Source organism: Rhinoraja longicauda, chromosome 13, assembly GCF_053455715.1.
Source record: "Rhinoraja longicauda isolate Sanriku21f chromosome 13, sRhiLon1.1, whole genome shotgun sequence".
Classification (NCBI taxonomy): domain Eukaryota; kingdom Metazoa; phylum Chordata; class Chondrichthyes; order Rajiformes; family Arhynchobatidae; genus Rhinoraja; species Rhinoraja longicauda.
Genome location: NC_135965.1, coordinates 35,236,078 through 35,251,046, shown reverse-complemented (window position 1 = coordinate 35,251,046; position 14,969 = coordinate 35,236,078). Strand labels below are relative to the sequence as shown.

The 14,969-nt window shown below is 41.5% G+C and overlaps 1 protein-coding gene and 1 pseudogene across 1 annotated transcript; both read right to left on the bottom strand.

Annotated features, from left to right (window-relative positions):
* Positions 1-4,558: 4,558 nt before the first annotated feature.
* On the bottom strand, positions 4,559-5,432 carry LOC144599230 (C-C motif chemokine 20-like). Its single transcript, XM_078409986.1, has 4 exons — positions 5,296-5,432; positions 5,090-5,204; positions 4,919-4,996; positions 4,559-4,649 (listed from the first exon to the last, which is right to left on the bottom strand). The coding sequence occupies exons 1-4, from the start codon at positions 5,372-5,374 to the stop codon at positions 4,619-4,621; spliced, it is 303 nt and encodes a 100-aa protein (XP_078266112.1). The 5' UTR covers positions 5,375-5,432; the 3' UTR covers positions 4,559-4,618.
* Positions 5,433-8,220: 2,788 nt separating this feature from the next.
* On the bottom strand, positions 8,221-9,678 carry LOC144599231 (C-C motif chemokine 20-like; annotated as a pseudogene).
* Between the last annotated feature and the right edge of the window lie 5,291 nt (positions 9,679-14,969).

Sequence of the window (14,969 nt, the reverse complement as noted above, 5' to 3'; positions counted from 1 at the left end):
GTCAAATTTTAAAGATACACACAAAGTACTGGAGTAACACAGCGAGTCAGACAGCATCTCTGGGGAAAAAGGATAGGTGATGTTTCGGGTCAGGACCACTGGGTTGTGTGCTCCCCATGCATACTTTGAGGTACTGTTCCTCCAATTTGCATGTGGCCTCACTCTGGCAACGGAGGAGGCCCAGGACAGAAAGCTCAGTGTGGGAATGGGAAGGGGAATTGAAATCATTCGAAACTGGGAGATCCCATAGGCCTTTGTAGACTGAGTGTAATTGTTCAGCGAAACGGTTGCCTTGTCTTTGTTTGGTCTCGCCGATGGTCAGGAGCCCACATTGAGAACACTGGATACAGGAGATGAGACTAGAGGAGGCGCCTGTGAACCTCTGTTTCACTTGGAAGAACTTCTAAATGAGCTTCGACCATTTTAACAAGATATTTCAATATCCCAACATTCCCATTCAGGCAACGAGTGCCATTGTTAGTTATGAAAGTATATTATATTATATGAAAGGCATTAGATTAAAGCTGCCGACAAAGAGGAAATATGTTTTCCCAGTGAACCACAGGTAAATGACCAATAGTTTCCTTTGTAGTTTCCTTAGTATGGATTTAAGACTAGTTTCAGTTTGATCCGCATGAAGTGACTCAATTGGTGTGGTAGAACTTTAGAAAATTTGATGTTCTATTATGTCACGGTCACATTTTCCTAAAGATCCTTTTGCAACAATGTGAAAGATACATCTTCTGGATGCGCTGGGACGCATCCTCAGTGATGTGACCTGGGGTCATGGGGTGTTTCGGGTCTCATAACATCAGACACCCTCGCCCAGGCAGCCCAGCCGGGGTTGATCAGGCCCCGACTTGCGTCCCAGCAGCAACTGCCCACGGATCAGCCCTCTTAATCCAAAGCCACCAAGTGGCTTTCTCTGCGGCTTCGCTTGCGGATTGAATGGCCCTCTTCTTTGCCAGCCTCATAATGCCCAAGTTGAAGACTTTGCAGAATGAGTGTCCTGCAAAGCCTGTACAGCCCACCTCTATGGGTTCATAGTATGTCTTCCAGCCTCCGTCCTGTACACATTAACCATTTCTCATTGCATAGTTCAAGAACTCAACATGCCTTTTCCGTACTTGGTTCCTCAATACAGCCAACCACCATGTTATAATCCTACAGTTAATAATTCCTTCTAAATATCAAATATTACTGAGGAGTCGTTTGAATTTTACAGCAACTTAGCAAAAATAATATTTTTGAGATTTACATTCAGAAGTTTGATTGTGGATGCGACCCTCATCTACTCTTGATTGTTTAGTTTAGTTTCGTTTTGTTTGAAGATACAGCACGGAAACAGGCCCTGCGGCCCACCGAGTCCACGCCGACCAATGATCCCCGCACACTAATACTATCCTACACACACTAGGGACAATTTACATTTTTTACCAAGCCAATTACCTACAAACCTGCATGCCTTTGGAGTGTGGGAGGAAACCGGAGCATCCGGAGAAACCCTACGCAGGTCATGGGGAGAAAGGACAAACTCCGCACAGATAGCACCCATGGTCAGGATCGAACCCGGGTCTCTGGCGCTGTAAGGCAGCAACTCTACTGCTGCAACACCATGCCCCCCAAATGTTGGCAACACTTCATAAATTTCAGATCACTGATGTAGCTTTCTCAATGTTATCAGTCAATTATTATGTTGCTTAGTCTTACCTCAAAAGATTCAGTGCTTTCTTCACCCAATGCTGCTCAGGATCTCAACACACTGCTCGGCCTCTGATGGTGTAGAATCTATAAAATATTTAAATTGTTGATCCATTAATTGAACATTGTAATAACTTTTGTTCTATGCTCATCAGTAATGTATTGTTGATAGTTACTTACATAATTACATCGATCTCACATGTTTCATTGGATTTTTGTTCTACATAACCAGAGATCAATTTTCGTGGCAGTGGCTTCTTTGAATAAGCGAGACAGCAGTCTGCGAATGTTGCAGCTGGAAAAGTGAAAAAAATATTGTCATGCTTGTAGCACAATCAAGTATATATTTCAAATCTTATTAATAGGAATGAATTAAAAAGAATCTCTGGGACTTACCTGCTGTTGGCGAATTACCAAACATGTTCAGTACTATCAATGAGAGCATAGCTGCTGGGAGAAATCTCTTGAGAGTGGTTCATTGCTGATCACTGGTTTATAGGTTAACTATGCTGAGGTAGTAACTGAGATCTGATGTCCTTTTGGGATTCTGCCAACTGTTTATATACTCTTGAAACTGAAAGAGATTCACATTAGGCAGGAAATGGTGTTGGGTAGAATGATGGGACTGAAGGCTGATAAATCCCCAGGGCCTGATGGTCTGCATCCCAGGGTACTTAAGGAGGTGGTTCTAGAAATTGTGGACGCATTGGTGATCATTTTCCAAAGTTCTATAGATTCAGGATCAGTTCCTGTGGATTGGAGGGTAGCTAATGTTATCCCACTTTTTAAGAAAGGAGGGAGAGAGTAAATGGGAAATAATAGACCAGTTAGTCTGACATCAGTGTGGGGAAGATGCTGGAGTCAATTATAAAAGACGAAATTGCAGAGCATTTGGATAGCAGTAACAGGATCGTTCCGAGTCAGCATGGATTTACGAAGGGTAAATCATGCTTGACTAATCTTCTGGATTTTTTTGAGGATGTAACTAGGAAAATTGACAGGGGAGAGCCGGTGGATGTGGTGTACCTCGACTTTCAGAAAGCCTTCGACAAGGTCCCACATAGGAGATTAATGGGCAAAATTAGATTACATGGTATTGGGGGTAAGGTACTGACATGGATAGGAAATTGGTTGACAGACAGAAAGCAAAGAGTGAGGATAAATGGGTCCCTTTCAGAATGGTAGGCAGTGACTAGTGGGGTACCGCAAGGCTCGGTGCTGGACTGCAGCTATTTACAATATACATTAATGACTTGGATGAAGGAATTAAAAGTACCATTAGCAAATTTGCAGATGATACAAAGCTGGGTGGTAGTGTGAGCTGTGAGGAAGATCTATTAGGTGGGCGGATGCATGGCAGATGCAGTGGATAAGTGTGAGGTTATCCACTTTTGTGGTAAGAATAATAAGGCAGATTATTATCTGAATGGTGTCAAGTTAGGAAAAGGGGACCTACAACGAGATCTGGGTGTCCTAGTGCATCAGTCACTGAAAGGATGCATGCAGATACAGCAGGCAGTGAAGAAAGCCAATGGAATGTTGGCCTTCATAACAAGAGGAGTTGAGTATAGGAGCAAAGAGTTCCTTCTGCTGTTGTGTAGGGCCCTAGTGAGACTGCACCTGGAGTACTGTGTGCAGTTTTGGTCTCCAAATTTGGGGAAGGATATTCTTGCTATTGAGGGCGTGCAATGCAGGTTTACTAGGTTAATTCCCGGAATGGTGGGACTGTCATATGTTGAAAGACTGGAGCCGCTAGGCTTGTATACAATTGAATTTAGAAGGAGGAGAGGGGATCTTATCAAAAAGAAGCATCCATCACAGTGAGTCTCCTCCAGTCACCTCCTCACTGTGATAGAAGGCCAGAATGTATTTTCTGTTCCCCTGCCGTCTTCTCCCGCGGTCAGGCTGTTGAAGTTGCCACGTTCCAGGCCGCGCCGGACGGTGATAGGTCTTTAACTTTAAGGCTTAAGGCACCTCAATCCAAGCAGAAATCAGCAGAACATACGATATTTCAATATTTACCGCATTGAGAATAATGATATGCCTGTTTCTGAGATTAGTTAGAAAACTGGTCAACTTTAGCAAATGAGTTATAAATAATTTAATTACTCAGTTTCGTTGTTCCTTTTGGTCAAAGCATTTGCTTAAATGAAGAACAGGTGCCAGGGAAAAACAAGAAACCAGTTTAAATGTAGACACCTGGAGGAGCTGTTGCAGGACTTTTACCAAGTTGATTTAAGTTCCATTCAGGATCTCAAAAGTCGTAATTCTGTTAGGCATGCAAAACCAGAAACCTCACGTTGAATGTTTGGAATCCCTCAAGTTGGCTTTCCTGGGATTCTGAACTATGGGAACAATCTCCCTGCTCTTTATTTTATTGCATCTCATGTCTGATGAAGTTGGAAAGATGTTTGTGATGAGCTATAGTTTACAGTTCTGCTGACAATGCTGTATGTAAGTGGTTTACCATTGACCAGGTTTCCGTTAGTGAGGCAAACAAGATCCCATAAAATAAATTACTGAAGAAGAAATCTGAAATAAATATCTTTATTTTTCATTCGCTGCCATTTTTTAAAAATACACAAAGGTGGCATTTAACACAGTGCCACTTAAACTCTGAGATACTCCTTGGCATCTTTCACTTTCCAATAAATTAAGCATAGATTGACTGACACAGGTGATAATATTACAATCACTGTCATTTAATTCACAACCAGAATGTTGTAGCAAAAAATTAAATAAAAATATACAGTTAAGTTACTTCATTAAGTTCAGTGGAACATATTAAAAATAAAGTGGCTTACACATCAATTATGATTGATACAAATTACGGAAGTTTTAATAAACTTCTATTCTCTGGGCATAGATACTATGCAGGATAGTTTCTTGCAGCCAACTTCTTTCCTCGAGACGCGGCTCAATCTTGTGACATTTTTCTCAGCTTTTTGCTGGAAGACAAAGAGATCAATAAGTTTCAAATATTATAATGAAAGAAATCAATAAAAGTGCTGTCAATAATATCTAAATATCAAATATTACTGGGTAGTTGTTTACATTTTACAGCAACTTTGCAAAGAAAATGATATTTTTCAGATTTATATTCAGAAGTTTGATTGTGGATGCAACCCTCATCCACCCTTGATTGGCAACACTTTATACATTTCAGATCACTGCTGTAGCTTTCTCAATGTTATCAGTCAATTATTATGTTGCTTACCTCAAAAAATGCAGTGCTTTCTTCACCCAATGGTGCCCAGGATCTGCACACACTGCTCTTCCTCTGACGGTGTAGAATCTATAAAATATTTAAGTTGTTGATCTATTAATTGAAAATTGTAATAAGTTTTGTTCTATTTTCATAAGCAATGTATTGTTTATTTGTACTTACATAATTGCATCTATCTCACATATTTCATTTGATTTTTGCTCCACATAACCAGAGATCAATTTTTGTGGCAGTCGCTTCTTTGAATAAGCGAGACAGCAGTCTCTGTATGCTGCAGCTGGAAGAATGAAAAATATAGTCATACATGTAGCACAAGTAAATAGCTTTCTTGAAAATCTAATTAGTTAAAAGGCATTTTAAAGACTTACCTGATAGTGTATTACCAACAATGTTCAGTACAATCAATGAGAGCATAACTGCTGGGAGAAGTCTCTTGAGAGTGTTCATTGTTGATCACTGGTTTATAAGATAACTTTGCTGTGGAGTATGTTGAGGTAGTAACTGAGATCTGATATGCTTTGGGGATTCTGTCAACTGTTTATATACTCTTTGATTGGGAAGTTTTTTGAAACGAGGAAATGCCTCCCATGACCTCTTTGTGTTTTCTTCTACGTCAGTTTACCTGATGACATCAGGGTGTTTCTAAATAACTCCCTCACCCATGTCCTTCTACGACCTGCCACCTGTTGCCTTGCCTCTCCTCTTTCCCAGCTTTCTTCTCTGTCACAATCAGTCTGAAAAACGATCCCAACCAGAAACATAGAAGCATAGAAAGTAGGTGCAGGCATAGGCCATTCGGCCTTTCGAGCCTGTACGCACCGCCATTCAATATGATCATGGCTCATCGTGCAGAGTCAGTACCCTGTTCCTGCTTTTTCCACATAATCCCTTGATTCTGTTAGCCCTAAGAGTGAAATCTAACTCTCACTTGTATACATCCAGTTAATTTGCCTCCACTGCCTTCTGTGGCAGAGAATTCTTCGGATTCACAACTGCGTGCAAAATGTTTTTCCTCATCTCAGTCCTAAATGGCCTACCCCTTATTCCTAAACTGTGACCCCTGGTTCTGAACTCTCCCAACATCGGGAACATGTTGCCTGCATCTATCCTTTCCAATCCCTTAAGAATTTTATATAAGATCCTCTCTCATCCTTTTAAATTCCAGTGAATAGAAGCCCAGTTGATCCATTCTTTCATCATATGTCAGTCCTGCCATCCTGGGAATTAACCTGGTGAACCTATGCTGCACTCCCTCAATAGCAAGAATGTCCTTCCTCAAATTAGGAGACCAAAACTACACACAATACTCCGGGTGCGGTCTCACCAGGGCCTTGTACAACTGCAATAGGACCTCCTTGCTCCTATACTCAAATCCTCTCGCTATGAAGGTCAACATGCCATTTGCTTTCTCACTGCCTACTGTACCTGCACACTTACTTTCAGTGACTGATGTGAAAGGACAGCCAGGTCTTGTTGCACCCCCCCTTTTTCCTAATCTGACACCATTCAGATAATAATCTGCCTTCTTGTTCTTGCCGCCAAAGTGGATAACCTCACATTTCTCTACATTATACTGCATCTACTATCCATCTGCCCCCTAACCCAACCTATCCAAATCACCATGCATCCTCATTGCATCCTCCTCGCAGCTCACACTGTCACCCAGCTTTGTGGCATCCGCAAGCTTGGAGATGTTACATTTAATTCCTTCGTCTAAATCGTTAATATATATTGTAAATAACTGGGGTCCCAGCACCGAGCCTTGTGGCACCCACTAGTTATTGCCTGCCATTCTAAAAAGGACCAGTTAATTCTTACTCTTTGTACCAACCAGTTCTCTATCCATGTCAATACCCTATCCCCAATACCATGTGCTCTAATTTTGCACACTAATCTCTTGTGTGGCAACTTGTCAAAGGCTTTTTGAAAATCCAGATACACCACATCCACTGTCTCTCCCTTATCCATTCTACTTGTTACATCCACAAAAAATTCCAGAAGATCAGTCAAGCATGATTTCCCCTTCACAAATCCATGCTGACTTTGACTAATCCTGTCACTGCCTTCCAAATGCATCTTTAATAATTAACTCAAGCATCTTCCCCACTACCGATGTCAGGCTAACTGGTCTATAATTCCCTGTTTTCGCTCTCCATCCTTTCTTAAAAAGTGGTGTTACATTAGAAACCTCACCTATCCATGTTCTCAAGGGATGCTGGTTGACCTGCTGAGCACTTTGTCCTTATGTGTAAACCAGCATCTGTAGTTGGTTGTTTCTACTTCATGATCTTGGTCCTTGTAGTGTGGTCTGTGGATTGAAGGTCACTCATGAAGGAACACAGACCTCTGCAGTAATTCTAAGGTCTGTAGATTCCCCTCCATAAACAAAGCAACATCCTGACCAGGTCTCAGCCTGTTGAGTTGTACTACACTTGTAAATGTCTCAGAAATAGTTACAATCAAGCACTTCCCACTGCTGTGAATCTTCCTTTAGCTCCTCATCTTACCCATCCCTCCCACATTTCACATACACTCTTCATTGCTTCAACTAATCTCCCATGTGCAACTCAGAGCTACAGTCTGGAAAGTCACTTCCAGGACTATCTGAGACAAAATCTCAGCTGAACCCCCATTTGTTAAAGCCTAATCAGACCTCGCAAGGGCTGTGCATTCATCTTTCTGGCTGGTGCCATCTATGAATGAACCACATGAATGAAAATCACGGAAGATCCATTTAGGTTGGCATAATGACTGATCTCATGACTGATGAACTTGGAAAGGTGTGTGTGTTGAGGTCTTGTGACAATGCTGTAAGTGTTTTATCATTGTTTAGGTTTCTGTTAGTGAGGCAAACAAAATCTCATAAAATAAATTACTGATGAACAAAACTGAAATAATTATCGTTATTTTTTATTCTCTGACATTGAGTATAAACAGTGGTGGCAATCAACACGGTGATATTTAAACCCAGAGATATTCCACTCTATCTTTCACTTTCCAATAAATCAAGCATAGATTGACTGACACACATACAGGTGATTATATTACAATCACCATCATTTAATTCACAACCAGTATGTAGTAGCAAAAAATAAATAAGAATATACAGTTAAGTTACTTCATTAAGTTCAGTAGAACATACTAAAAATAAAATGGCTTACACATCAATTGTGAGTGATACAAATTATGGAAGATTTAACAAACTTCTATTGTCTGAGCATAGATACTCTGCAGGAAGGTTTCGTGAAATAAATCTAGCTAAATGCAGACAACTTCTTTCCTTGAGACGCGGCTCAATCTTGTGACACTTTTTTCAGCTTTTTGCTGGAAGACAGAGAGAGATCCATAAGTCAAGTCAAGTCGAGTCAAATTTATTTGTCACATACACATACTCGATGTGCAGTGAAATGAAAGTGGCAATGCCTGCGGGTTGTGCACAAAAAGAATTACAGTTACAGCATATAAATAAAGTTAATAAGTTACTAAACATAGCACAAAAAGTGTCGACAAAAATTTAGTCTCTGGGGTTATAAAAGTTGACAGTCCTGATGGCCTGTGGGAAGAAGCTCCGTCTCATCCTCTCCGTTTTCACAGCGTGACAGCGGAGGCGTTTGCCTGATCGTAGCATCTGGAACAGTCCGTTACTGGGGTGGCAGGGGTCCCTCATGATCTTGCTTGCTCTGGATCCAAGTTTCAAATAATCAAATATTATAACAAGAACAAATCAATGAAAACGTCCTGTCAATAATTCCTTCTAAATATCAAATATTACTGAGGAGTCGTTTGAATTTTACAGCAACTTAGCAAAAATAATATTTTTGAGATTTACATTCAGAAGTTTGATTGTGGATGCGACCCTCATCTACTCTTGATTGTTTAGTTTAGTTTAGTTTTGTTTGAAGATACAGCACGGAAACAGGCCCTGCGGCCCACCGAGTCCACGCCGACCAACGATCCCCGCACACTAATACTATCCTACACACACATGGGACAATTTACATTTTTTACCAAGCCAATTACCTACAAACCTGCATGCCTTTGGAGTGTGGGAGGAAACCGGAGCATCCGGAGAAACCCTACGCAGCTTATGGGGAGAAAGGACAAACTCTGCACAGATAGCACCCATGGTCAGGATCGAACCCGGGTCTCTGGCGCTGTAAGGCAGCAACTCTACTGCTGCAACACCATGCCCCCCAAATGTTGGCAACACTTCATAAATTTCAGATCACTGATGTAGCTTTCTCAATGTTATCAGTCAATTATTATGTTGCTTAGTCTTACCTCAAAAGATTCAGTGCTTTCTTCACCCAATGCTGCTCAGGATCTCAACACACTGCTCGGCCTCTGATGGTGTAGAATCTATAAAATATTTAAATTGTTGATCCATTAATTGAACATTGTAATAACTTTTGTTCTATGCTCATCAGTAATGTATTGTTGATAGTTACTTACATAATTGCATCGATCTCACATGTTTCATTGGATTTTTGTTCTACATAACCACAGATCAATTTTCGTGGCAGTGGCTTCTTTGAATAAGCGAGACAGCAGTCTGCGAATGTTGCAGCTGGAAAAGTGAAAAAAATATTGTCATGCTTGTAGCACAATCAAGTATATATTTTCAAATCTAATTAGTAGGAATGAATTAAAAAGAATCTCTGGGACTTACCTGCTGTTGGCGAATTACCAAACATGTTCAGTACTATCAATGAGAGCATAGCTGCTGGGAGAAATCTCTTGAGAGTGTTCATTGCTGATCACTGGTTTATAGGTTAACTATGCTGAGGTAGTAACTGAGATCTGATGTCCTTTTGGGATCCTATCAACTGTTTATGTACTCTTGAAACTGAAAGAGATTCACATTAGGCAGGAAATGGTGTTGGGTAGAATGATGGGACTGAAGGCTGATAAATCCCCAGGGCCTGATGGTCTGCATCCCAGGGTACTTAAGGAGGTGGTTCTAGAAATTGTGGATGCATTGGTGATCATTTTCCAAAGTTCTATAGATTCAGGATCAGTTCCTGTGGATTGGAGGGTAGCTAATGTTATCCCACTTTTTAAGAAAGGAGGGAGAGAGAAAATGGGAAATTATAGACCAGTTAGTCTGACATCAGTGTGGGGAAGATGCTGGAGTCAATTATAAAAGACGAAATTGCAGAGCATTTGGATAGCAGTAACAGGATCGTTCCGAGTCAGCATGGATTTACGAAGGGGAAATCATGCTTGACTAATCTTCTGGATTTTTTTGAGGATGTAACTAGGAAAATTGACAGGGGAGAGCCGGTGGATGTGGTGTACCTCGACTTTCAGAAAGCCTTCGACAAGGTCCCACATAGGAGATTAATGGGCAAAATTAGATTACATGGTATTGGGGGTAAGGTACTGACATGGATAGGAAATTGGTTGACAGACAGAAAGCAAAGAGTGAGGATTAATGGGTTCCTTTCAGAATGGCAGGCACTGACTAGTGGGGTACCGCAAGGCTCGGTGCTGGACTGCAGCTATTTACAATATACATTAATGACTTGGATGAAGGAATTAAAAGTACCATTAGCAAATTTGCAGATGATACAAAGCTGGGTGGTAGTGTGAGCTGTGAGGAAGATCTATTAGGTGGGCGGATGCATGGCAGATGCAGTGGATAAGTGTGAGGTTATCCATTTTTGTGGTAAGAATAATAAGGCAGATTATTATCTGAATGGTGTCAAGTTAGGAAAAGGGGACGTACAACGAGATCTGGGTGTCCTAGTGCATCAGTCACTGAAAGGATGCAGGCAGTGAAGAAAGCCAATGGAATGTTGGCCTTCATAACAAGAGGAGTTAGTATAGGAGCAAAGAGTTCCTTCTGCTGTTGTGTAGGGCCCTAGTGAGACTGCACCTGGAGTACTGTGTGCAGTTTTGGTCTCCAAATTTGGGGAAGGATATTCTTGCTATTGAGGGCGTGCAATGCAGGTTTACTAGGTTAATTCCCGGAATGGTGGGACTGTCATATGTTGAAAGACTGGAGCGACTAGGCTTGTATACACTTGAATTTAGAAGGAGGAGAGGGGATCTTATCGAAACATATAAGATTATTAAGGGGTTGGACATGTTATAGGCAGGAAACATGTTCCCAATGTTGGGGGAGTCCAGAACCCGTGTCCACAGTTTAAGAATAAGGCTAAGCCATTTAGAACGGAGATGAGGAAAAAAAAATTTTAGTCAGACTTGTAAATCTGTGGAATTCACTGCCTGAGAAGGCAGTGGAGGCCAATTCTCTGAATGCATTCAAGAGAGAGCTAGTTAGAGCTCTTAGGGATAGTGGAGTTAGGAGGTATGGGGAGAAGGCAGGAACGGGGTACTGATTGAGAATGATCAGCCTTGATCACATGAATGGTGGTGCTGGCTCGAAGGGTCGAATGACCTACTCCTGCACCTTTTGTCTATTGTCTATTGTCTTTGATTGGGAAATTTTGTAACAAGATAAATGCAACACGTGACGCCTGGAATTTCCTCTATTGGAACTTTACTTGCTTACATCAGAGTGTTTATAAATAGATCTTGACAGCCTGATTTTACAACCTATGTGATTTTTAATACTTATGTTTCACTGCCCAAGAGTAATTGAAGCTCCTATTTCTTATGTTATTTTCATTTAGATTCAAAATTAGTAATTCAACATCTTGAAAATCAAGATTGGTCAGCTCTGTAAAACAAATTGGGTCAGCACTGCACTAAACAGATCGATCTTAAAAGTGAATATTTTTTTCTAATTATCTGCTGTAAACAATAATTTGAGGCAGAGATTATTAATCAGGATTTAGCTTCGGAATTAAAACATGAAGCACATTGTGTGCGTCATATAATTCTCTTCAGGTTCAAAAAATGGAAAAGGAAAATCGTTCAAATTCTGCGAAGTCACCGATTTTTGTTTCCTGCATTCTTGAGTGGAACCTTATGATCTTGGGCCATGCAGCGCAGCCTGTGGATTGAAGGTCACTCATGAAGGAACAGGCCACTGCAGTACTTCTGAGGTCTGCGATGTCCCTCCATAAAAAAGCAACATCCTGACCAGTTCTCAGCCTGTGCAGAGCAACTCCACTTGGAACCTGTCTGAGATATAGCTTTTAAATCAAATACTTCCCACTACAGTGAATATTCATCAAACTCTTTATCCTACCCATCCCTCCTACATCCGACGTATGCTCTTTATTGCTCCAACTAATTTCCCATGTTTAACTCAGGGCTACAGTCAGGAAAGTCTGTTCCAGGACAAACCGAGACAGATTCCCAGCTTCTCAGCCGTACCACATTTGTTAAAGCCCAATCAGACCTCACAAGGGTTGTGCATTCATGTTTTTGGCTGGTGCCATCCATGAACTAAACTCGCATGAATGAAAATCACTGAAGATCCATTCAGGTTGGCGTAACTTGCCTTTAAGAGTCACTGCACAAGCCGAGGTTCCACTGCACAATAGCATGTTGGATGGCGGGAGTATGGCAAGACAAATCCTGGCAAGTAATAGGTGGATACAGGCAAGGGGGGCGATGATTTGACAAAGGCTAGAGATGCAAATGAGGCAAAAGTGTGTAGGATAAGAGGAGAACAGGTGAGAACAGGTGAGAATAATGAGGCCAGAGGGAGGGATATTGGGTTCAGTATTGATGTGGATAGAGAACTGGCTGGCAGACAGGAAGCAAAGAGTTGGAATAAACGTATCCTTTTCAGAATGGCAGGCAGTGACTAGTGGGGTGCCGCAAGGCTCAGTGCTGGGACCCCAGCTATTTACAATATATATTAATGATTTGGACGAGGGAATTGAATGCAACATCTCCACGTTTGCGGATGACACGAAGCTGGGGGGCAGTGTTAGCTGTGAGGAGGATGCTAGGAGGCTGCAAGGTGACTTGGATAGGTTAGGTGAGTGGGCAAATGCATGGCAGATGCAGTATAATGTGAGGTTATCCACTTTGGTGGCAAGAACGGGAGGTGCAACGAGACCTGGGTGTCATGGTACACCAGTCATTGAAAGTAGGCATGCAGGTGCAGCAGGCAGTGAAGAAAGCGAATGGTATGTTGGCATTCATAGCGAGGGGATTTGAGTATAGGAGCAGGGAGGTTCTGCTGCAGTGTACAGGGCATTGGTGAGACCACACCTGGAGTATTGCGTACAGTTTTAGTCTCCTAATCTGAGGAAAGACATTCTTGCCGTAGAGGGAGTACAGAGAAGGTTCAACAGATTGATTCCTGGGATGACAGGACTTTCATATGAAGAAAGACTGGATAGACTCGGCTTGTAATGGCTGGAATTTAGAAGATTGAGGGGGGATCTTATTGAAACTTACAAAATTCTTAAGGGGTTGGACAGGCTAGATGCAGGAAGATTCCCGATGCTGGGGAAGTCCAGAACAAGGGGTCACAGTTTAAGGATAAGGGGGAAGTCTTTTAGGACCGAGATGGGAAAGTTTTTTTCACACAGAGAGTGGTGAATCTGTGGAATTCTCTGCCACAAAAGGTAGTTGAGTCCAGTTCATTGGCTATATTTAAGAGGGAGTTAGATGTGGCCCTTGTGGCTAAAGGGATCAGGGGTATGGAGAGAAGGCAGGTACAGGGTACTGAGTTGGATGATCAGCCATGATCATATTGAATGGCGGTGTAGGATCGAAGGGCCGAATGGCCTACTCCTGCACCTATTTTCTATGTTTCTATGTTTCTATGTTTCTATGATATGAGTAGAAGGGGATGGTTGGTGAGAATAGAAAGGGGGGGGCGGGCTAGTGGGAGAAATGGGAGTGCACCCAGTGGAAAGAGAAGAGTAGATTGGGTAGATATTGATAACATTTCCCTTCAGCAGAAGTATCCATAACCAAAGAGCAGAGGTTAGTGGTAAGAGATTTAGTGAGACTTGGGGAACAATTTTATTACCGAGAGACTGGGTAAAATCTGGAATACACTGCCTGTGGGGTAGTAGAGACAGGTGCTCTCACAATATTAAAGATATATCTGAATGAGTCCTATAGCTGCCATGGCATTAGAAAGTTATTGCCTGAATGGTGGGAAACTGGATTAGGATAGATGGGCACTTGATGACCAGGATAGGTCCAAAGGCAGGTTTCTGTGCTGAATGACTCCAAGACTCTGAACTTCAATAGTCAATTTTATTTGTCACATACACATAAATACGTAGTGAAATAAAAGATTACCCACAGTCCAACAATAAGAGCAATAAAAATAAGCAATAACACACACAATCATAAACCAACACCAAACAAAAAGAAACGTCCATCACAGTGAGTCTCCTCCAGTCACCTCCTCACTGTGATGGAAGACCAGAATGTCTTTTCTGTTCCCCTGCCGTCTTCACCCGCGCAGGCTGTTGAATTTGCCACATTCCAGGCCGCGCCGGATGGTGAAAGGTCTTTAACTTTAAGGCTTAAGGCACCTCAATCCAAGCAGAAATCAGGAGAACATACGATATTTCAATATTTACCGCATTGAGAATAATGATATGCCTGTTTCTGAGATTAGTTAGAAAACTGAAGTCAACTTTAGCAAATGAGTCATGAACAATTTAATTACTCAGTTTCGTTGTTCCTTTTGGTCAAAGCATTTGCTTAAATGAAGAACAGGTGCCAGGAAAAACAAGAAACCAGTTTAAATGTAGACACCTGGAGAAGCTGTCGCAGGACTTTTACCAAGTTTATTAAAGTTCCATTCTGGATCTCAAAAGTCGTAATTCTGTTAGGCATGCAAAACCAGAAACATCACGTTGAATGTTTGGAATCCCTCAAGTTGGCTTTCCTGGGATTCTGAACTATGGGAACAATCTCCCTGCTCTTTATTTTATTGCATCTCATGTCTGATGAAGTTGGAAAGATGTTTGTGATGAGCTATAGTTTACAGTTCTGCTGACAATGCTGTATGTAAGTGGTTTACCATTGACCAGATTTCCGTTAGTGAGGCAAACAAGATCCCATAAAATAAATCACTGAAGAAGAAATCTGAAATAAATATCTTTATTTTTCATTCGCTGCCATTTTTTAAAAATACACAAAGGTGGCA

Excerpts from the sequence above, each read along its gene's own strand:
- LOC144599230 (XM_078409986.1), bottom strand. The coding sequence starts at position 5,374 with ATGAACACTCTCAAGAGACTTCTCCCAGCAGTTATGCTCTCATTGATT. Across the intron at positions 5,205-5,295 it reads TGTTGGTAATACACTATCAG|CTGCAGCATACAGAGACTGC; the intron begins GTAAGTCTTTAA and ends TCATTCTTCCAG. Across the intron at positions 4,650-4,918 it reads AAAGCACTGCATTTTTTGAG|CAAAAAGCTGAGAAAAATGT; the intron begins GTAAGCAACATA and ends TTTGTCTTCCAG.